At 42.5% G+C, this 23163-nt stretch overlaps 1 protein-coding gene across 5 annotated transcripts; it reads right to left on the bottom strand.

The window, feature by feature from the left end:
• Positions 1-434: 434 nt before the first annotated feature.
• LOC102430550 (alcohol dehydrogenase class-3) lies at positions 435-14965 on the bottom strand. Of its 5 annotated transcripts, none has more exons than XM_023763919.1 (9): positions 14593-14819; positions 12221-12322; positions 10309-10450; positions 9585-9672; positions 4617-4836; positions 4207-4467; positions 2835-2970; positions 860-998; positions 435-729 (listed from the first exon to the last, which is right to left on the bottom strand). In XM_023763919.1, exons 1-9 carry the CDS (start codon positions 14647-14649, stop codon positions 705-707), a joined length of 1170 nt encoding a protein of 389 aa, XP_023619687.1. In that variant the 5' UTR covers positions 14650-14819; the 3' UTR covers positions 435-704. The 5 variants fall into 5 exon arrangements, 3 of the variants coding, with proteins under 3 accessions (XP_023619687.1, XP_023619688.1, XP_006100353.1); XM_006100291.3 differs by lacking the exon at positions 14593-14819 and adding an exon at positions 14881-14965 and having other exon boundaries at positions 699-729; XR_002832037.1 differs by lacking the exon at positions 860-998 and having other exon boundaries at positions 2835-3041; positions 14593-14832.
• Positions 14966-23163: the final 8198 nt, after the last annotated feature.

Raw genomic sequence — 23163 nt, 5'->3', positions numbered from 1 at the left:
CGGAACTTGGACATTCAGTACATAAATAACTGTAATTTTTATAATCTTGAAATAGTTTATAGAGCTAAGAACACACACACACCTACTTAAGTACAGAAGGTTGTTTCAATGATGAATTTTAGTGCTTACTGTGGGCTAGATCATGCTAGGAACTGGGGGTATGTAAGTTTGAACAAGGCACATTACCTGCCTGCCCTCAAGATAACCTCACAGAGGCCTTCTTGGGTTCTCATTAACTTTGCCACTGATGGCTAAGGAAATCTGTTCTTCAGTAAATGGGCCTGAGACTCTTAAAAGTTAAGCGAAAGTTACTGAGCCAGTAGCAGACAAAGTTCATAAACTCATTATTGGCCTGCTTCCATCTTCCCTTTAAAGAATAAAGATAGTGGGGGAAAAACCGTGAGTATAAATTTAGCATAAAACAGAGATAAACATTTATGCAGAAATTACTTTTATTTTGTTAAAAAATTCCTTAATGAGCTAACAATTATTCACAAGGAGAGTCCAGAAAACAGATTTATGACTGTATTAGCCTTCCCCTTGATTAGAGAGATTAATTATACAGGAAACATTATTCCCTAGAGTAGGTTACCGAACATCTAAGAGGCTGTGAACTTGTAAGAGCTCCTCCCAGCTTGTCTGGCTGCTTCAATCAGCTCACATGATTCAGTTATAAGGATGGACATATTTTCGTTTTTTTGAATTTAAAATTTCACAACAGTCCGGATGCTGTAAGAGAAAGAAACAATACATGTAGGTTTTGAATGGTATCTTTTCTTTTAGGAACATTAAATTGATATGTTTATCCTTTTTCCTCCATAAACTTATTCTATAATATACAACCTAAGGGACAGCTTACCTCTTCCCTGCATGCAGCAGTTCAAAGGCTTTGTTAATTTCATCAAAAGACAGATTGTGGGTCACAAATTCATCAACTTTTATCTTTTTGGACATATATTCAGACACCAACTTTGGGACACTTTCTACACTCTTCCATCCTAAAAGAAATCATACATCTATTCATTAATTTTTTTCAGCAAGTTTCTACAGTATGTTTATTACTTTGTGGGTTAAACAAAGACATTTAAGAGAATAAATGTTTTCATTACATAGGAATGAAAAAGTCAAAATCAGCATAGAGATGAGAAAGAATTCAATGAATATTAGTTAAGAAAAAAGTAAATGACTTTTTAGTACGTTCCTCTTTCTATATTGATTTACTAAAATGTCATTAAGTTTCAATTGAGACTTTTAGACTACCCAGAATAGAACTCTGTAAGTCTTAGAAGCTTATTTTTTAGGTCCATAATAGCAGAGATTTCCATTATAATGAAATGTAAGGAAGAAAAATATTGATGTGCTACGTGACTCTTTCTTTGGTGTTAAATCAACAATGAATAGGGATAGCAACTCAGAATGGAAAACTGTGAAACTGAAAGCAAAGTAGAAAATCAGATGCTTTAATTTTTCACTTGTTATTGAAAGAAGCAATAAATCAACAAAGCAGCCTTCCTACTTTTTAAAGCCAGGATGCTTTGGACCAGATTTCAAATCTCTTTTGAGCTTTTTCCAAATCTCCCTCATTATATCCTCTACTAATTATTTTTCCCCTACAAACTGAGAGCTTTTTCTTTCTCTTTCAAAACTCCTATTAAAACTGAGACATCTACAACTCTAGACCAAAACATCTATTTACATCTGTGGGTCATATTTTAGGACAGTGGTCGCCAACTGGTGGTCCGTGAGGCCCGAAAGGTTGGCGACCGCTGTTTTAGGAACACCATGGGGCCCCAAATGCTCCTGCTTAGTTCCCAAACAGCACTGAGCTAGGACGAGGCTTCAGTCAGAGGTTCCTACCACCCGGCCCGGCTCAGTCACCCAGCCTTAGAAGGCCCTTCAAATTCAGCTCTGGATCCTGAGAGGATGCCTCTGAGTTGCATGTGTGGCTTTAAAGATCTGTTCTAAGATTCTCAAGTTCAGCATACTTCCAGGACAGGAGGGTTTAGTCAGCGTGACATTTCTACAGCAAATTCTCTAGTATAAAGAAGGAAAACTTTGGCCAAATTCTCCAATTTAGCATATTTCCTGAATCTTCTCTTCTGACTTTCAAAAAAGCAGGCATAACGTAAGGTAGTGGATGTTAACAGATACACAGATCATGCAAAGCTCATGCTATATGATCTTATTCCTAAGAGGATAGTGAGAATATATTTTTTTAAAAACCTATTAAAACGTAGGCAACCCTAACCAGTTAACTGCCATGTGTCCAAAATGGAAACCATCCTTGCATCTAGAGGCTTATGGCGTACGAAAGGTTAACAACCATGCACTTTTTAGGATCATACCAGGGAAAAATAATCAGTCTGGCAGCTTTTTAATTTTGTTATAAGGTTTTGTCTAATTTAACGTTTTCAGTTTGATTTAATATTAGTTACGCTGAAATCAGTACTCTTCAGAGGTATGATTGACCACTGCACCCTCCAGAAAAATGAATAAAAAATGCCTGTAACCTATTTAACTCCACAACATGACGCAGTGTGGATGACTGTTGTTTGCCTAGCCTGCAAACAAGTTCTCATGCCTGCCCTACCCCCAGCGATGGCCTCATTAACAAATATTAATTTTCTTCTTTTACTGAGTAAAATGTGGCTTTGAGCTTCATGAGAAAATATTGATTGAGTGTGAAACTCTTCTACTAAAATAACTTTGTATACAACAACTCAGTATGAGAAGAAGCCCGTGAAAATTGTTGTTAAACCAAGAAAACTGGCCTGCAATTAAAACTCTGCAAATAGAAATGAGAGACAAAACGTGCCATCCCATCCAACAATCACCTCCGAAGGCGGTGCCTTTCCATGTGCGCCCTGTGACGAGCTGGAAGGGCCGAGTGGCGATCTCTTCACCGGCAGCAGCGACTCCTACCACCACGCTGACGCCCCAGCCTTTGTGGCAGGCCTCCAGCGCGGCTCTCTGCAGGCAGAGATGAACCAAATCACAGAAGTCAGTGCATTTTGCCGAGGATATCTGCTTCCCCAGAAACTCTGGGGGAGAAGGGCAAAGAGAGTGGTTTCACAAAGCTTTCTAAAAAAACGGCAGGAAAATGATCAAGTAGAATGTTTAGTGCATTTACTTTTATTAAACAATTTTACTTTCTTTAAGAAATTCATTGCCCTAACCGGTTTGGCTCAGTGGATAGAGCGTCAGCCTGCGGACTCAAGGGTCCCAGGTTCGATTCCGGTCAAGGGCATGTAGCTTGGTTGCGGGCACATCCCCAGTAGGGAGTGTGCAGGAGGCAGCTGATCGATGTTTCTAACTCTCTATCTCTCTCCCTTCCTCTATGTAAAAAAATGAATTAAATATATTTAAAAAAATAAAAATCATCATTCTCCCCTTAAAAAAAAAAAGAAAAAGAAAAAACAAAAAGAAATTTATTACCTTGGCTATATAGTGACACCAATGGAAAAGATTTAAAGCTTTTACTTGCTGTCCATTTTTAAAAGTAAATACCAGCTCAAAATTCTAAAGACTTTAATAAAAGAAGTAGGCAGAGAAGTAATACTGACACTTTTGCTGAATATCTACTTTGCATCAAGTAGGGGCTTTACTGTCTGTATTTTACATATGAGGAAACTGAGATTTAGAGAAGTCATTGTTCAGGGTCACTGATTTAGCATGTGGATGTTTATCCACCTTCAAAGCGCATACTCTCTACAACTGCATCACTCTGCCTCTATTTAAGCAGACATACTCTAAGATCCAGCATGCATGGAAGGCAAAGAAACATTTTTCTTCATCCTTCCCTGAGTCACTCATGTCATTTCCCATTTGTAGTTCAAATCATTATTTTTCCTTCCTTCTATTAGAATAATTCTTATCAAGAGACTTCTCCTTTACAAAAATAAAACTTTAAATCTTAAGAAAATTACATTAAAAAAGCAGTTACAACCCAGCAGGGCGAGGCTCAGTGATTGAGCATTGACCTATGAACCAGGAGGTCATGGCACATGCCCAGTATGGGGTGTGCAGCCGGCAGCTGATCAATGATTCTCTCTCATCATTGATGTTTTTATCTCTCCCTTTCCCTTCCTCTCTGAAATAAATAAAAATATATTAGAAAAAAAAAGTTACAGAGAGAGAGAGAGAGAGAGAGAGAGAGAGAGAGAGAGAGAGAGAGAGAAAGGAATGAGGCCAACCAAGCATACTTACCATGACTTTCACATTACCAATACACTCAAAAGAGTAGTCTACTCCCCCATCGGTCATCTCAACGAGCACTTCCTGGATGGGTTTACTGAAGTCCTGGGGGCTGATACATTCACAGGCTCCAAACTCCTTGGCCCTTGCAAATTTATCTTTATTGATATCCACACCAATGATCCGGGATGCACCAGCCACCTTACAGCCCATGATAACCGCCAATCCAACTCCTCCTAGGCCAAAGATGGCACAAGTAGAGCCAGGCTCCACCTAATAGTAAGACAGTCTATGAGGTACTGCTTCCACAAGAGTCAAGAAAATCACCAGGTTTCTTACAGATCGGACCAAATTAATTATTTCAGCAAAGTTTTGTTGTATCAAATTAGAAGGTGGGAGCTAAAAGCCAGGCCAACACTTACCTTGGCAGTGTTCACAGCAGCACCATAGCCAGTGGAAATGCCACAACCCAGGAGGCAGACTTTATCCAAAGGTGCTAAAGGATCAATTTTAGCAACAGAGATGTCAGCCACAACTGTGTATTCAGAGAACGTACTGGTTCCCATGTAATGTAAAATTTTCTTTCCTTTGCAAGTAAATCTGCTAGTGCCATCTGGCATTAATCCTTTTCCTTGAGTGACTCTAAAGAAAACAGAAAAGGAAAAAGGCAGGATAGAATTAGGTTCCCTAAAACCTATAAGAAAAAGAATTACTTTTAAAAATAACAACTAATATAAATAGTTAGAAAAGTGTGCTAAGACCAAAAGTCCAATTTCTAATGTATGTATTAATCAGTTATCTCTTTCAACAATAGGGAAACTTGTAAGAGATTTATAAACTCACATCTTTTCCAACATTCAATATTCTTCTGGATCTTACTGTCAGAGTATTGAAATAATTTTTAACAGGTACAACTTATGGACCAGATAAAATTATTTTAAAATTCCATCATAACACTCTGTGAGCAAATGTAACTTCATAAAGCATCAAGCTAAACCCAGCATCTACACAAGCAGAGACCACATGCAATGATCCATTTGGCTAAGGAAAACAGATGGCCAAACTGGCTAATTTAGATCTTTCAGCAGGCCTTTTCAAAAGTGTAGCAATCCTCAGGGATTCAAGTTACTTTCTCTGTTCACTTAGTTTTTTGCCTGAGTAGTTGGTTACAGTAACGGGGATGGAGGTGGGAGAACAAACTCACAAAGGCAACCAATATGATATACGTTAGCAAAATTTATTTTTGATAATCTAAACGTATAGGTGATATAGTGTCTTGTTTAGGAGGATGAGCCCTGAAGTCAGACACACTTGGGCTCAAATCCTGTGTGAAACTGGACTTTCAGTTTCCTCCCTAGAAAATGCAGAGAACAACTCTTTCTCATAGATTGCTAAAATAAAATAAAATAAAAAAAAATCAAATGAGATGTTATGTAAAGCATTAGCACTGAGCCTGGCACAGAGTGCTTAATAAATATTTTTTATTGTTAATAAAAACAAACACTATAATTTTAAAGCAGAGTAGTAAGAAGCTAGGGAAGCAGAATATGGGAAACTGAGACAAAAATAATTAAACAAGGCAAAACAATTTGAGCAATTTATAGCCAGCTAATGAATCACAAGGTTTTACCTTCCCTAACCAAGGGCACTTAGGAGCAAATGGTTTACACACTCCAGACCATGGGTGGGCAAACTTTTTGACTCGAGGGCCACAATGGGTTCTTAAACTGGACCGGAGGGCCGGAACAAAAGCATGGATGGAGTGTTTGTGTGAACTAATATAAATTCAAAGTAAACATCATTACATAAAAGGGTACGGTCTTTTTTTTTTTTAGTTTTATTCATTTCAAACGGGCCTGATCCGGCCCGCGGGCCGTAGTTTGCCCACGGCTGCTCCAGACCGTCTTGGGGAAGCCTGGCCTCATCCCAGTCCCTCTCTGATGAAGTCGTTTTAAAATGAAACTAACCAGAAAAGAACCCTGACCCCTCCATATGCACATTTTGATGAATCAACATATTGAAGGACACACCTGGAAAGCTAGTGAATACCCTGTTAAGACCCCCCTCTGAGACCTCCACTTGGATTTCCACTGGCTAAAGATAAAACGCCTCAAAACAAAGGAGCAACGGTGCCCTCTCACTATAGCATGCCTGTGCCTTGCATCTCTGCTCTTTTTCTAAACTCTAAGGGACCTACAAGAGTTGCCACCAAGGGAGCAGCGGGCAGCGGCATCTCATCCTGGGCTCACCCCCTGAACCTGTCTCCAAGGCCCCCTTTTCTCCGACTTTCCAATGAGCTAACAGCAGCCCCTCCCTGGCTCACTTCTTTGACTGTGATTTCTATTTCTCAGTGAGCCAAAGCAGCTCTGCCTAGTCTCTTTCCTGTTGCTGCTTCTACCTTTAACTCTTCCTTTGTTTCACTGTCACCAGTTTTAATTAATGTACTCTCAAAATCACCTGGACTCCTGTTATGAAATCTTTCCTGCATGAAGTCAAGAGCTCACATGCTACCAGCCGGCTCAAGGCAGACCCACAGACCCGCTCTGGGCCCAGACCCCACCAGGTAACAATTTGAGGTACACTCTTAGACAAATCCTTTGGAATATATATGAATAAACAAATACACAAATGAAGAGAAATGAATTGCCTCTGGATCCAAGAGTAAATACAAGTTCTTCGAGAGAAAAACAGAAATATGACCAGAAACAAAGAGCAAATAGGTGACAAAGCTCCACTATGAATGTCGTATCTTCACGAGAGCTATCTGCTTGCTTAGCCCTCCCGAATATGTAATCACTTTCTCCCAGAGGAGTGCACACACAGGAGGTGATGTAGGATGCATGTAAGCTCTGGAAGGACTTGTCCCTCCACATGGTACCAGATAGCCATAGAAAGCCCACTACCATCATTATATTTGAGGTGTCACAAAATTTCCAGGCTGCTTGAAATTCCCTTTGAAAACAATTTCTTTTTGTTCTAGCTTTGCCCAAAGTAATTTGACTTATGTTATAAAACAAATGGAATCTTGTTTTCCAAAAATATGAACTAATTTTGTCAATGGCATTAGAAAACAAATGCAAGGACAAAGGGATCTCCCGTATAAAGCTGGTGGGAGTGTACCCTATGACTTAGCATTCCAGCCCTAGGAACTACCTGTGGGGTAAATGGGAACAAGGGCCCCTCTCCATGGTCTAATACCCCGCCCCCTACACCCTCCTCACACACACCGTGTGGGAAGACAATGAAGGCCATTAGTAAGCTGACTGTGAGACCTTGGGAGCCTGGTCAGCTCCTCAGGCAAGAAGTGTTTTGATCCCTCCAGGCCCATCCCCCTCCTTCTGCATGCCCTATTTTTCTGTTTTCTGACTCTATAAAACCTTGTGTTGGGAAAGTCTAGGTGGTGGTGAGATAATAGCACTGGCTGGCGGCCCCCCTGGAGTGGCCTGTCTGTAGGCCGGAAGTGACTTAGTGATTCAACTTCACTGGTGTCAGCGCCATTGGTGTGCGTATAAGTCCTAATAAACTCATGTCTTTCATAGCCAGTCCTCTGGATTATTTCTTTGGGAATCCAAGAACAATATGCAGAGGTTTTCTGAGATCTCAGCACTTTGCATATCACCAAAGAGAAGGTAGTGATACTTGGAATGGAATATGACTGAGCAAACTGGATACATCTCCCAGACATTGTGAATGAAAGAAACCAGACGGAAGAGCACATAATGCATATGAAGTTCTACAGAGAAAGAAATCAGAATAGAGGTTACCGTTGAAGGAGGCAGGTGGTGACTTGGAACGGACATGGAGGACTCTGTGGGGTGCTGGAAGGGTTCTTTCTTGATCTGGGTGATGGTTATAACCATTAGGTATGTACATACATAAAAACAGATTGAGCTGTATGAAAGGGCGAGGACTACGCCCTCCATCTTACCCTGGATCCTCCATTTTTGGGCAGCCATGTGCTCAGCAAGGCTTCTTCCCGGAAGCCCAAGCCTCTGCTCTCACACCTAGGATTTCTTTAAACTAACCAATGACAATCAAGGGGGAAGTGCGCACCATAGATATGACCACATCCTGTGTAACAAGACACCGACTTGCGCCTGGCCAATCGGCAGGGCCCACAGCCCTTTCTCCTCCCCTTACTCCAACCCCCTATAAAACCCCTCTCCCCACAGGGCTGGGTCTCTCTGCCACTTGCTCCTGTGTCAGTAAGGAGGGTAGGGGAGCCAAGCCCGGGTTTGAATAAAAGACTCTTTGCTTTTGCATCTGACACGACTGGCTCCCTGGTGTGGTCTCTTGGGGATCCTAAAATCTGGGCATAACACTGTACACTTAAGATTTGTATACTTTAAGTACTTTATTATGTCTCTTCTACCTCAATAAAAAGAAAACAAAAAAGGATACAAATACAAAAAGATCGTAAACTGCCTCAAAGAAGTAGTTCTTTAAGACCTGTTACCTTACTACAATAAAGTAACTACCTTTCCCATGTTAAGGAGTCATGTTATCTCCTGTAGTCTTCCCAGTAACCTTATGAAGTTTTTTTAAAAAAAGATATATTTTCAGAGGAAGGGAGAGGGAGAGAGAGACAGAAACATCAATGATGAGAAAGAATCATTGATCAGCTGCCTCCTGCATGCCCCACACTGGGCTCAAAACTACAACCCGGGCATATGCCCTGACCAGGAATCGAACTGTGACCTTCTGGTTCATAGGTTGACACTCAACTACTGAGCCACGTGGGGTGGGGGTGGGGGTGTGTGTGCTGAAATAAGTTTTATTACTTCGATTTCGATTTCATGGATAATAAAATGGCATATAAATGATTTCATTTAATTTCATAAGCATGTCCCTCCTTATTACATATGTTAGCAAACTTAGCCTAGTGTTATGGAAAGAGACTGAGTTCAGAAAACTCAGTTTTCTCTCTTAATAGCTGATGATACTTGGAAAATCACTTAATTTCTGAGTCTTAACTTTCTCATCTATGAAAACTGGGATACTAATGATGACAGTGAGGTTGCCATAAAGATGGATTGAAATAATTCATGTAGAATGGTGTGTATAAATTGCCACACACTTATTATTTTTTTTTTGTTGTTTGTTTGTTTTAATATATTTTATTGATTTTTTACAGAGAGGAAGGGAGAGAGATAGAGAGTTAGAAACATCGATGAGAGAGAAACATCGATCAGCTGCCTCCTGCACATCTCCCACTGGGGATGTGCCCGCAACCCAGGTACATGCCTTTGACCGGAATCGAACCTGGGACCCTTCAGTCCGCAGGCCGACGCTCTATCCACTAAGCCAAATCGGTTTTGGCAACCCACACACTTATTATTATCATTTTAAAAATGAATCTTGTTTTAAAAATAAAATAAAAAGATACTAACCTTATTTTCTGGCAAAGGTTTGTTTTAGGATTTAGACAAAATTTGCATTCTCCACATTGAGGGATGTAAAGCGGGATGACAGTATCACCTGGAAAATAATACAAAGACATTATCCTGGATGCGTAGCATCTATTTCTAATGAATGTATCAGCCCCTGCAAATTCCTATTCCTGTCAGCTCATTCGGCTTTGAAAGTTAACCTCTTCAAGGCTTAGAACTTCACCTACATAACATCATTCAGACAATGCCTGACTCTGCAAAAAAATATGTTTCAGAATTTTGACTAAAGGAAACTTTTAAAAACAATAACTGGAGTACAAGGAGTCATGTGCCTCAAACTACTGACTCACTGATGGGTATCTAAAAATTCTTGCTTAGAAACTGACTTCGGAAATGTTTTTAACAGTTTCAGATGAACAACAGTCTGCAAAATCAGGGAAAAAACCGCATCAAATATGGGGGGGGGGCCAAAAGTAGTTTTACAGTTGTGACTATGGGAAACACAGTTTATTCTTGTTGTATTATTTATTAGTTATTGTTTTCCATACAAACAACTGCAGTCTACTTTTGTCGACCCTGTATTTATGCTTCCTGGGTGAGGAATAAAATCAATCTTCATAACTTTCTTAGGTGATAATTTGTTCATAAATAAACAATGTGTAGCTGATCAGAAGTGTTATTTCCCTATGGTGGTGTAAAACAAGTGGTTCAAATACCCTCTTACCTGCTTTTAGCTTAGTAACTCCTACGCCAACACTTTCCACAATTCCAGCACCTTCGTGTCCCAAGATCACTGGAAAACTCCCTTCAGGATCAGCCCCACTCAGGGTATAGGCATCAGTGTGGCACACTGCAGTGGCAATAATCTATCAAGATATTCAAATAAACAGCATTTCAGTGTGTGTGCATGCGACTCAGTGAGGCATTGGTCAAAGGAAAGGCCCTTTTATTTTAATATATTCCATTGATTCCAAGATACTTTTCTTTCATACTTTAACCTCTCTAAAATCAGTATATGCTTACAAATAGATGACATCTTAACAACTAGAATTGGCAGCCTTTTCTTAGTAGTACATTAAAGGGCAGAGTATTTATATTCAATGAAAGATGGCACATCTATTCTCCTTTTCAGTGCATATTAGCAAGACAAAGCAAACAAGGTGAAGAGGAAGAGCACCTGTATGCAAAGCCATTTCACTGCTGGGCTCTTCATGACTGTTGGGAAGTGGTATTTCTAAAAAGCTATGGATTATTTCTGAAATATGCCAGTCTGCTTGGTCTGCACTAAAACTCAGAGCTTTTAGTGGAACCAACTCCCTTTTAGCACACACACAAATTCTGCTTAAATAAGCCCTTTATCCCTATCTCTTTTAAGTATGTTATCTTTCCAAATCACCAAAAAAGCACCAAGAAAAAGTCTGAGAGTGTATTTATACTTCTCTGCTTCTCACTTACATACCCACTTACAATGTAACATTCTTCGCTATTTGTTGGCAATTGCAGGAAAGACAGCTGAACTCAGTGTGCCCCAAACAATACAGCCAGGACAGTTTCTTTTTCAGTGGCAAAATCACAACCAGGTTAGTTTCTGAACTTAACTATGAAAATATTTCAGATTTCTGGGTCTGGGTTGACAAGGACCTTGAAAAGTTATTTGTGCTTCTTGACCTGATATGTGTGGTCCCTGGGAGCATGAGTCAGTACGTGTTTATGTGCTGTGTGTTTGGAGGTAGGACCGGGGACGTTTACTCCAATTTATAGAAAAAAAAGCTGATTTTTCTAGGATGTTAGTTTTATTTAAAAGTCACTAGTTTATTTTAAAAAACATTTTTATTGATTTTTTAGAGAGGAAGGGAGAGGAAGAGAGAAACATCAATGTGAGAGCCTAATATCGGCCACACCCCCTACTGGGGATCAAGCTGGAAACCTGGGCTCGTGCCCTGACTGGGAATTGAACCGGTGACCTCCTGGTGCTTGGGATGATGCCCAACCGAGCCACACGGGCCAGGGCAAAGGTCACTACTTTAAACCATTAATTTTACATCAAAACAGAGAAGAATGCTAAAATCACCCAGCTGGTGGCCTTGTGAACTATGCCTCTCTCCTGGGATAGCTTCTTTAAGCAGCATTGGAATAATGAATGCATCCCTGGAACTCGGGCCCTGTCTGCAAGGGTCAGTATTTAAAGCTCTCTAAGATGACTTCACTGGGTTGTTGCTCCAGTTGATCAGGAGCCTCTTCCCAAATCTTATTTGAAGTCTCACCTAACAAAACTAAAGACCATTTCTTTTTCTTTTGTTCCTAATGTGTCACCATACATTTTAAGTTATGGGATCAGCAGAAAGGGGACACATCTGTCAAAGTCACCTTAAACCTAGGCTACGAAAATAAACTGCAGTGATCCCTGGGGAAGGCTGCTCAGCCCAACATCAAAGCTAAAAGATGGGAGGAGTGCTGCAGAGGAGAGAGGGATAAAATAAGAGGAGGATGTTGTGACTCTGTGGTTGGAGGATTTTCAATACCTTGTTCTCGACACTCTCCTTTGGGATTTATCCTCTGCAGAACTCAAGAGTATTAATCTATCCAGAGACCTAATTGTAAGTCTTCTTTTTCCATTGCCTTAGATGTAACATTACCTTAATTCGAACTTCATGAGCCTTTGGGGGTGCCACCTCTACCTCCTCGATGGAGAGAGGCTTTCCGGCCTCCCAGGCAACCGCTGCCTTGCACTTGATCACCTGAAACGGGAGAAAAAAAGAGCAAGTTGTTTATTCACCTGAACGAATAATGAACTGCTTGTTAGTTAATTTAGATACTGATGAATGCTAATCTTAGGAAGCATATTAAAGATTCACAAAGAAACATGTACTGCTCTAGCCGATTTGGCTCAGTGGATAGAGCCTTTGGAATGAAGGGTCCTGGGTTCGATTCCTGGTCATGGCACATGCCTGGGTTGCAGGCTTGAGCCCTGGTAGGGGGTGTGCAGGAGGCAGCTGATCAATGACTGTCTGTCAACATTCATGTTTCTAGCTCTCTCTCCCTCTCCCTTCCTCTCTGGAATCAATAAAAATATATTAATAAAAGAAAAAAAAAAGGAAACATGTACCTCTAAGTGATATGGAGAATTGTTTTGCCTGTTTTTTAGATTTCGTATAAGTAATATTCATTAAAGTCTTTAACTTAGCTAACCTTTGGTCAGATATAAAAGCCTCTTCCGGTTGAAAAGTTTTATTCATGGAAAACTTAATGACATTCTACAGGAGCAGGTAAAGAATACAGGTCTAAGAGAATCTGATTCAGTAGGTCTGGCATAGGGCCCAAGGAATCTGAATGCTTAACACGTACCCTGTGAAATTCTTTTGTTCAGGTTGGTGTAAGGAACATTGGTGTAGTACAAAACCACAGGATGGGAAGGAATGTAAGGAGAACCAGAATGGGGGAACTTTAAAAAACCATACCTATCACTCTGGTGTGGCTCAGCTGGTTGGAGCACTGTCCCGCACACCAAAAGGTGGCAGGTTCGATTCTCCATCAGGGCACATACCCAGGTTGTTCCACCACTGAGCAACACCAGCTGGCCAGGTGTTGCTATTCCTATCCTTTTTAACTGTGCCATCCAATACAGTATTCACTTGCCACCACCTGTGGCTACTGAGCACTTGAAAAATGGCCAGTCTGAACTGAGTTAAGCTGTACGATTTTGAAGACTTAGTACAAAAAAAGGTAAGACTACTTCAATAATATTTTAAAATACTGATTATATGTTGAAATAGTATTTTCAATATGTTGGATTAAATTTTAACACAATTTTAATGCTTTTTAATATGACTAATAGAAAAGTTAAAATTACATACGTGAATTGTATTATATTTCTATAGCATAATGTTGCCTTAGAGATTCTAGTACAGCCCTCCATTCCCGGAGAATCAAATGTAACAGGGAAGATTTCCATCAGTTTACATAATGGTTATGAAACAAGTCGGTAGAATAAAGGTTGAAAGCCACTGGGTTTATAGGCGACAGACTGGAAAGTCAATAATTACAAAAAGTGTGGTTTAAAGTTAGAGGCACAAAGTGCTACAGAATTTGAAAAGTGGAGAAAGAGTGTAACTTTGGTAGTGAGTTTGAGAAAGCATCGCGTTTAACTGGGATACTGAAGGAGAAGAGTTACAAACGGTGATAAAACACCTACATACAGGGTAATTGTGAAGGGTGAATGAGAATGAATATGAAGCCCCTAATACTCATTCTCTTTGGCACAGGGTAGCTTTGCAAAAATAAGTTAGTAGTTATTAGTAGCAGTGAAACAAAGAGTGGAGGGGAAAGGAGAGTTAAACTATATAGAGAGACTAGAGGCCCGATGCACAAAATTCGTGCGAGGGGCTTGGCCCTCCCAGCAGCCTCGCCCACTGGTCGGTCAGGAAAGTCCTCCGGGAAGGTCATCCTGCCATCTGGTCTAATTAACATATTAGCTCTTTATTATAGAGGATTATATAGGATGAGTGGCTTGTGTAAGTTGGCAAGGGGAGAAATTCTGCTTTTAAAGTTGAAACGTAGATATTAAATCTGATGGTACAAAAAATTCAGACTCTGCACTGGAATCCTTTTCACCTCAATGTACCGTAAAGCTCAAAGGTCCAATGCTGAATATTAACAATGAAGTCATACCGCACACTAGAGACCTGGAGCAACAGGAATAGTCCATCCATATGTGATTTATTCTCCAGCCCTCCACTTTTAAAGGATGTTTCCTTTCGATGACAATCGAATCACAACAAAGCCCCGCTCTAAATCACAGGCGACTGCCCCACTTCCACATCTGAACTGTAACAGGAATTACAATTCTGCACCCGCAAGTATGACCCTGGGCAAGTCACAGTAAGACCTGGATCGGTTCTGCGACTTCGCGCAAAACGACGGGCAAGGCATCTCATCTTACCAGATGCCAATCAATACCAGCGGGGGTGCAGCTCCCACGGCCTCTCATCACCTTTATTAACGAAATCACCTTGAACAGAAGGGCCTGCCGCGCTCTCTGCACAGGCCAAGCTCGGCCTCGGGCCATTTCACCGGAACACGCACCGACCACCCTGGCCCCGCGCCCCCGGTCTCCCGCTCCGCTCCAGCTGCCCAGAGCGCAGAGCCCTCCCCAGGAAGGAGGCGGAACACAGCTTCCTTCCCGCGAACCGCTCCTCCGAGGCCTCGTTCGGCTCCGGTTCCCAGCAGCCCGGGTCCAGGCTGTGCTTCCCCCCCGCGCGCATCCTCGGACTCGGGCCCGCGGCAGGGCCTAAAATACCTGGTTCGCCATGCCTTCTGTGCTGGTCAACGCGGACCAGCGCGGGCGCGCATCCGGGGCGGGCGCACCGTCGGGACGTGGGCGGGGCGTGTGCCCAACGCAGGGGGCGTGTGCCCGACGCAGGGGGCGTGGCGCAGGCGCAGCGTGGGTGGGGCTTGCGCTCGGCGTGGTCCCGCCTCCTCCGGCGCTGGGGGGCGGGGCGGGACGTGGGGCGGGGTTTACGAGGGTTGGGAGGGATGGGCGGGGCCTGGGTGCGGCGCGCCGCGCCCTCTAGCGGTCGCGCGAGGGCTGGTCCGGGAGGCTGGCGGGGTGTGGGCGAGGCGGGCTAGCGGCGGCTCCCTGGCTGTCCGCACGCCTGGCCGCCAACCGTGTGTGCCAGGACAGGGTTTCCTCGGGTGACTGTAGCCGAGGCAGCGTAGGTAAGCCTTTCCAAGGGGCGATGTGGGAGGCGAGGGACCAGGCATTCCACCGGGAGCACGTGAGAACCGGGAGGACTGCCCGGGCTTCGTGCTCCCCGGAACTTTGTGTGCGCTGCTATGTCTTGAGGGTGCAAGATGAGTAAGAGAAAGCCCTTCAGGATTCTCCATGGAGAGGAAACTGAGTGTGAGAATGAGCAAAGGACACAAAGGACGGGGGACCCATTCGGGAAATGTCCTCGGCTCCTAGGCCAGCTGCCCCTGACATAAAGTATATTTAAAAAAACCATAGGCAGGAATGACAAGTAGATTTGTAAATCCCATCTACTTTCTGTGAGAAGGATAAACTTGTTATAAGGTGAAATTAGAGGCCCTCAGTCCCTTTAGAGAATTTGCTGGTGTGCACTGCATTGGAAATAAGCTGACCAGGTAGGAGACAGGTAGTTTCCAAATACAGATCACACAATGCGCATAGCAGCAACGTGCAGAAGTGCTGGAGAGCCTCAAACGCCAGGTATCACTTGGAAGCAGACTCTGTTAAATTCTTGACCTACCTTTCCCCATCTCAGCTAGCAGAAGACGGGAAGCAATGAGGGACAGTGCTAACTGGTATGTAATTCTGCCTCCTAAGAAAATAGCTCAGTTTATTTTGAACTGACGGACTTACTAGGTGAAAATGACCTGTCATTTTGGACTTTCTAACAGGCAAGAAAGTGTACAGTTGTCATAGTCTAGCAGATTTCAAACAAGTTGAAGCAGATTTCTTAGTGCTCACAAGGAAGATAAATACTGAGCGAATTGAAGGGAGGCATTCATGAAGCCATAAATGTCTGCTACCCAGCTCTAGTAGGCATTGTTTGAGTACATACTTCATTAGAGAGGCAAAGACAGCCCTTGCTGGAGCCGCCATGAATTGGAACAGAAAACTGTCTGAACTGAAGAAAGCCCTGATGGGTTGAACAGGAGGGAGCCAGAAGTGGTTGGTACTAATGCTGTTCAATACCGAGGTTCCAAAGCCACCCATCAAGTCCTTTCTCTTTCATACGCATGGCATACAGAGAAGGTGGCCGTCTGATTTGCAGCTGCAGCTCCAAACTGTGTTGTGCAGTTTTCCCTGTTACTTTTCAAGATAAACACATATTATGGAATTGGGAGTCAGAGACTCCCTCAAGGTGGTTCTATGATCCTGAAGAAGTGAATTTTCCTTGTATTTTTTTTTTTGCAGGCAATAATATATTGTGAGTTATCCATTCTTGTAAATAACCTAAGCATACCTTTTCCTGACAGGAACTCCGGGGCCTCTGGCAAACCTGACAGGCTGGAGAAGAGCAAGGTATAATTCCATGATTAAATGTAACAGGAAATTCAAAGACGACTTTTCATACTGTCTCGGTTTTGGCTGAAGATTCCAAGGCCAAGCAATATGGGTACCAAAATTACCCCCACACTCTAAGGCCAGGCACTCAACTACTTAATGTAGGACATCTAAGACACAGCACTTTTCAACTGCCAGTTTCAGCTCATCTGTGTGTAAGAGAGGGCAAAGATTCATGGGGGAGGGCAGAAGTGGTCAGGAGGGAAGGTCTCTTTGGACAGAGTTGTCCATGTGCTGGATGTGCCCTTTCTACCTCCTGGTGAGGATGAGGGAAGCACTCCCCCTCATCTGAAGCCAAGAGAAGAAAACCACTCAAAAAGCTTCAGATGGCCCTAACTGGTTTGGCTCAGTGGATAGGGCGTCGGCCTGCGGACTGAAAGGTCCCAGGTTCGATTCCTGTCAAGGGCATGTACCTTGGTTGCGGGCACATCCCCAGTAGGGAGTGTGCAGGAGACAGCTGATTGATATTTCTCTCTCATCGATGTTTCTAACTCTCTATCCCTCTCCCTTCCTCTCTGTAAAAAATCAATAAAATATATTAAAAAAAATAAATGCTTTATCAATAAAATTTGTAATAAGGAAGACTAGAAAAGATAATGGGATGGAACTTTCAATAATAGGCACTGTGTGAGGAAACGTACGTTCCATGTGAATCTCACCAAAAGGTCTGATTCTGGAAGAGATTGTCAATCAGGTGAACAAGGTGACTGTCCCAGGACTTTGCTCAGCAGCACCCCAAGTGCTTGCTTCGTGGGCTAATAATGTAGTGGCCATAGAGGTGAGGTTGGGCCCAAGAGCACAGGCGTTCCTTACCAAGGCTGTCCTGGCTCTGCCATGCTGAACACCCAGATTGATAGCAGCACCCACCCCTGGGTCCTCAATATGGTACAGGACCTAAAGGGGACCAGAGGGCAGCTCTCTGACTGATTACATGGGTCCCCCTCATTATTCTCCCTGGGGTGAATTCTTATGCTGGGTCTAGAATTGTTTTCCCTATCTGTCATGCTTCCACTTGTACCATCATCCATGGATTTATTAATAGAAATGAAACACAGATTCAGATTCTCAGATTTAAAAAAGTAATTATAGCAAAGGCATGGGCTTTTAATTATCCCATTATTATGGAACAGTTAATAATTCCACATGGTGAACATTGGAGAAAGGGAAAGTGCTGATGATTCTTTTATAATTTGTCAGAACAATTAGAAGACTGCTTAGGAATATAGAGATGTCATTTATAATATTATTATCAGGTCAAAACCTTCTTAATAAGGCAACCAGAATTGCAGATTCCTCTTGGTGGTTATTTTCACAGGACAGGCAACACTTCCTAAAGTATTTGGAGCCTTAAAAGACCTTTTGGTTTAAAAAACAAAATAAACTGACGAACAAAATAGGTCCAGAGACATGGAAGCATGGCACAGACTGATGAATCTCAGAGGGAAGGGGGAGGGGCTGAGAAGAGATTAACCAAAGAATTTGTATGCATACTAGAGGCCCGATGCATGAAATTTGTGCAAGATAGGCCTTCGCAGCCATGGTGGCTGCCTCGATCCCTTGCAGCCTTGGAGGCTGCCTTGGTCCCTTCCTCCCAGCCGCTGCGGCTGCCTCAACCCACGGCTGCAGCCCCAGCTTCATCCGGAAGGTCGTTCAGACGGCGGTTCGGTCAATTTGCATATTATGCTTTTATGATTATAGACTAGGGGCCCAGTGCACAAATTCATGCCCCTTGAAAGGAAGTGTGGGCCGCGAGGCTGTGGTAGGCACAGGGGAGGGTCTCGGCCCATCCTCTGCACCCCTGCCTGGCCCCTCCCTCCACGGCCTCGGTCCTCTGTCTGCTGGCAGCCCTGCTCCTGCCGCCGCTCCCACGCACTAATGGCACCAGTCCCGCTCACACCCGCTGATGGTGCAGAGTGATTGGGGCTGGCACCAGCAGCAGGTGTGAACAGGGCCAGCGCTGTCAGCGGGTGGAAGCGGTGGCTGCTGCCCTATCGTCCCTCAGGAGCAGGGGGAGGTGGAGAAGACCTCAGGGGTGATCAGGGCCGGCAGCTGCCGCTTGCACCCGCTATGGTGCCAAGTGATTGGGATCGGCTCTAGGCACCGGCAGCGGGTGCAAGTGGCGGCTCCGGCGCTGGCTGCGGGGTGCGAGCGGGGCCAGTGCTGGCAGTGGGTGTGAGCGGTGGCTCTGGCAGCAGGTGGGAGCAGGGCCAGTGCTGGCAGCAGGTGCGAGCGCTGGCTAGGACCATGGTACCTGGGAGCAAAGAATTTTTAGTAACCACCAGAGGCTTGTTCCGATGACAGCAACAGGCGCCCCACTCACCTGCTCCACCATCCTGCCTGGCTGACGCCCACCATGTCCTGCACATGCCCCCTGGTGGTCAGGGCACGTCACAGCGACCAGTTGTTCGGTTGTTCAGTTGTTCCGTCGTTCGGTCTATTTGCATATTAGCCTTTTATTGTATAGGATAAGCATAACCCATGGACACAGACAATAGTGTGGTCAAGGCCTGGGAGGCAGTAGGGGTGGAGAGGGTTAATAGGAGGGAAAAAAGGGAGACATCTGCAACACTTCCAACAATAAAGATACATTAAAAAAAACATATTAACAGAGAATGGACTTCTTTTGAATAATAAATTGTGAATGTTCCCCCATGTCCTGTGTGGTTCAGGGTTCAGGATCTGGAAGAGGGGCCACACACAAATGAAAGAGATGAGACAAGAAATAATAATTTGGAAATATTGGGGGCCAGGTGGACAAGCCCAATGCAAGAGAAAGGACTTCCACTGGTGCCCAGGCCTCACCAACCTTTTATTCAATTTTGGATACACATCTAGCTCTTAGGCAGGCAATTGCAGTAACAGACAGACTATCTTAAAGGTCAGTAAATATTAGAAGGATTCACTCTGAGACTATCTGGTCAGGAAATAGCTTGAGCCCCCATTGTCTGGACTAGGCAATCGGTGCATAACTCTGGCCCTTGCCATGGGTTCAAGGTTCACCAGCATTCTGGGATCCTTGTTGGCACTTTTCTGATAGTGAAGACAATGGGTGGCTTCCTGCAATAAATAGAAGACATTCTAGTAACAGTTGTGACTATTCACACATGTCTCCATAATGCTAAGGAGAACAAATGATATTCTTGGGAACATTCTTTTTTTAAAAAATATTTTTATTGATTTCAGAGAGGAAGGGAGAGGGAGATGGAAACACCAATGATGAGAGAGAATTATTGATTGGCTCCCTCCTGCACGCCCCTTACTGAGGATTGAACCCACAACCCGGGCATGTGCCCTGACTGGGAATTGAACTGTGACCTCCTGGTTCATAGGTTGACACTCAACCACTGAGCTATGCTGGCTTAGTGGGAACATTCTTAATTTAGTACCTAATCAAATCAGGTTTTTAAAAGTAGCTTATGATATAGAATTTTATTTCTCTTTTTATAGCTGCAAGAAGGTACATGTCTTTTATCTCTGTCTCAGACTCTTTCAGTTAATTATTAAGACTTTCATTTTTATGGTCAGGTTCCACAGTTCATTAGCTGTAATATAAGCAGGCCTCTAGAACAAAATTTTATTGGCAGAAATGGAGAAAGGGATAAAAGTGTTGTTTAATAGCAATAAAGTAAGGAGGATATAATTTTTCTTTCATATCATTAAATGCCTTATCTATAATAATAAAAGCATAATATGCTAATTAGACCAGACAGCCCAATGACTTTCCGGAAGTCCTTTCAGACCACCTTCTGGATGAAGCCAGGACTGTGAGGGCCAAGGCAAGCCACAGCAGCTGCAAGGTTGAACCCTTTGCACGAATTTCATGCACTGGGCCTCTAGTTTTCTTATAATTTCCATCTCAAAAGATCTTGAAATTTCAGAGAAGACCAATGGTTTATCCTTGGTTTAAAGTGGTAGAATAGGAGCATTCTGGATTAATGGCATTCCAGATAGGAAATATTTAGGCATTTTATACATCTCAATATTTGTCAACAATGAAGTTGGCTGACTAAAGAATATATAAATATAGCCTACATTTTCTGGGCTATAATTCTGAATAGGTATATTTCTCAGACTCCATATGGAATATTGAGTTTAACTGTACTTAGAAATATTTAATTAGGTACCAAACAAGACAGGTGGTGGGGAGAAGAGGACCTGCCAGCTGTCCTCACCAATCAGAGGGATTGTGCTCACTCTGTGATACTCCCGAGAGCAGATGAGGGAGGCAGCCTTTAACTTTAGCCATAAGGAAAAATTGACCTATGAAGGTGTTTAACCCATGGTTGACTGATTACCTGTCCTATTTTAAAAAGTGATTTATTTATTGAATTTGGGATTGGAAACCATCCATCTTTATTAACACAACATTTTATTTAAAAAAGTTTCAAATTTCAAAATTTGAAAAATCAGGACAATGAACACATACCTCTCTTCACCAAATGTATCAATTAAAATTTTTTGTCACATTTACTTTCTCTCTCTCTCTCTCTCTCTCTTTCTCTCTTTCTCTCTCTCACACACACACATACACTTTTGATGAGCTATATGAAAGGAAGTTTAAAATTTCATAAAATTCATCCTTAATTTCTTCAGCAAGTATCTCCTAAAACAGGGACATTTCCTAACTGTTACTATCCATCATTAAGATAATGTTACATTCTATGAATCTTCAAGATTTTTCTGACTTGCTTATGAAAAATATCATAAAAAATGTCTGTTTTTTCCTGAAACACAGGATTCATTCATTGAGATTAATGAATTTGGCCCTGCCTACCTCATAGGCTCATTGTTGGGAGGCCTGCTATCTTCAGGGGACTCAAAGAATGTAAAAAAAATGGCCTTGCCCTCAAGAAGTGAGGCCAAGTGAAAAATTTGGAAAATCAGACAAAATAATGCACATAAAGTACTTTTTAAAACGTCAACTATCCTATATAATAAAAGGGTAATATGCAAATCGACCAAACGCTAGAATGACTGGTCGCTATGATGTGCACTAACCACCAGGGGGCAGATGCTCAATGCAGGAGCTGCCCCCTGGTGGTCAGTGCGCTCCTACAGAGGGAGTGCCTCTCAGCCAGAAAACCTGAGCCAGGCTCATTGCTGGTGAGTACAGTGGGCATGGCAGGAGCCTGCCACAGGGAGCGGTCCTAAGCCATCAGTCAGACATCCTCCGAGGGCTTCTGGACTGCGAGAGGGCACGAATGTCGTGCACCAGGCCTAGTGATGTTAATAAAAGTTGTTACTCTCTCCCTGCATTCCTTTTTTCAAAGAAAATAGGATCTAAGAGATGGAAAATGTTAAATAAAAATATCACCAGAGGGCGCTATAGTAGCATTTAGAAAACAATGACAGTCTAAGCCTGTCAAACTCAAAGGCTAACACAGGCCAAATAAACAAGGTTTGAGTTTATGTGGGCTGCAAAAAAACAAAAGCTTCAATTTTCATAGGAACATAGGTTTATTTCAATAGAGACATGCTGAATACAAAGGGCTGAAATAAATGAGTAATCGTTAACATAAAATAATAGAATATTTTAATAAAAATTAATATTTTTTCTTGAACATTAACTTACCAGACACTGAATAACTGCACAAATTAATAAGCTTAACACAAATAAACCTATTTTTCTTGTTCTCCAAAAGTGAAATATTTCCTGTTGCGCAAACAAGTACCAAACAAGTCAGTACAAGACTAAAGACGTGGCAATCGGCTGCTAAAATATTCGCTGCTAGTATTAGTGGAGAGAAATGGTGCGCCTGCGCATAAGGCATGTCAGGGAAATGAATGCAACATGATTATAGTAATCAGTCATTAGCGAATGTTATAGTTTGCTATTAATAATTATATATAACAGGATATTGTAAAAATTAAGTGACAAAATTTTTATTAAAATGTTTCTGACATACCGTTATATTGGCTAGATCACAAAATTATTCGTTGTGGGCCACATGCAGCCTGTGGGCCCCAAGTTTGATATGCTTGGTCTAAGATGTTTGAAGAGACAGTTAATATATCTTATAGCTGCATATGTTTTCTTCTTAGAAGAATATATTGTGATTGTATTGTCTTCTAAAGTCAAGTATTGTCCACCCTAGTAACTGGCATTCTTAAAGAAGTGTAATGATGTCAGACCAAATAAAGAATAAAAAAAAGAAAGACCTACATATTTTGTTAGAGAAACCAACCCTTTAAAGTAACTTATTGTTTTCCCCCTTGGGAGGGGTCAAGTCTCATTCCAGTTCTGTGAACACACCATGTGTTAAAAGCTCCTTAAAGATACTCAGAGCCAAAGGAGATCAGGGAGGGAAAACAGCTTTGTAGCTGCCAGGATCTGAAAAGGAGGTGGGTCTTAAGGTGGACTGGGGAGGATGGAGGAAGCAGTAAAGCTCTTTAAGAACAGAGAACAATTGAAAAGCAGCGATGTCCTATAGGACTGTCAAATGGCCTGCATACCAGCAGCACACAAACAAATGGAGCTTCAGGTAAAATGCT

This window comes from Myotis lucifugus, unplaced genomic scaffold (assembly GCF_000147115.1).
Source record: "Myotis lucifugus unplaced genomic scaffold, Myoluc2.0 scaffold_308, whole genome shotgun sequence".
In the NCBI taxonomy this organism is placed as follows: Eukaryota; Metazoa; Chordata; class Mammalia; order Chiroptera; family Vespertilionidae; genus Myotis; species Myotis lucifugus.
Note: the sequence above shows the minus strand (reverse complement) of the source record. Positions and strands in the feature narration are given on the sequence as shown.

Excerpts from the sequence above, each read along its gene's own strand:
- LOC102430550 (XM_023763919.1), bottom strand. The coding sequence starts at position 14,649 with ATGGCCCGAGGCCGAGCTTGGCCTGTGCAGAGAGCGCGGCAGGCCCTT. Across the intron at positions 9,673-10,308 it reads AGTTACTAAGCTAAAAGCAG|GTGATACTGTCATCCCGCTT; the intron begins GTAAGAGGGTAT and ends ATTATTTTCCAG. Across the intron at positions 4,468-4,616 it reads CTGCTGTGAACACTGCCAAG|GTGGAGCCTGGCTCTACTTG; the intron begins GTAAGTGTTGGC and ends TCTTACTATTAG.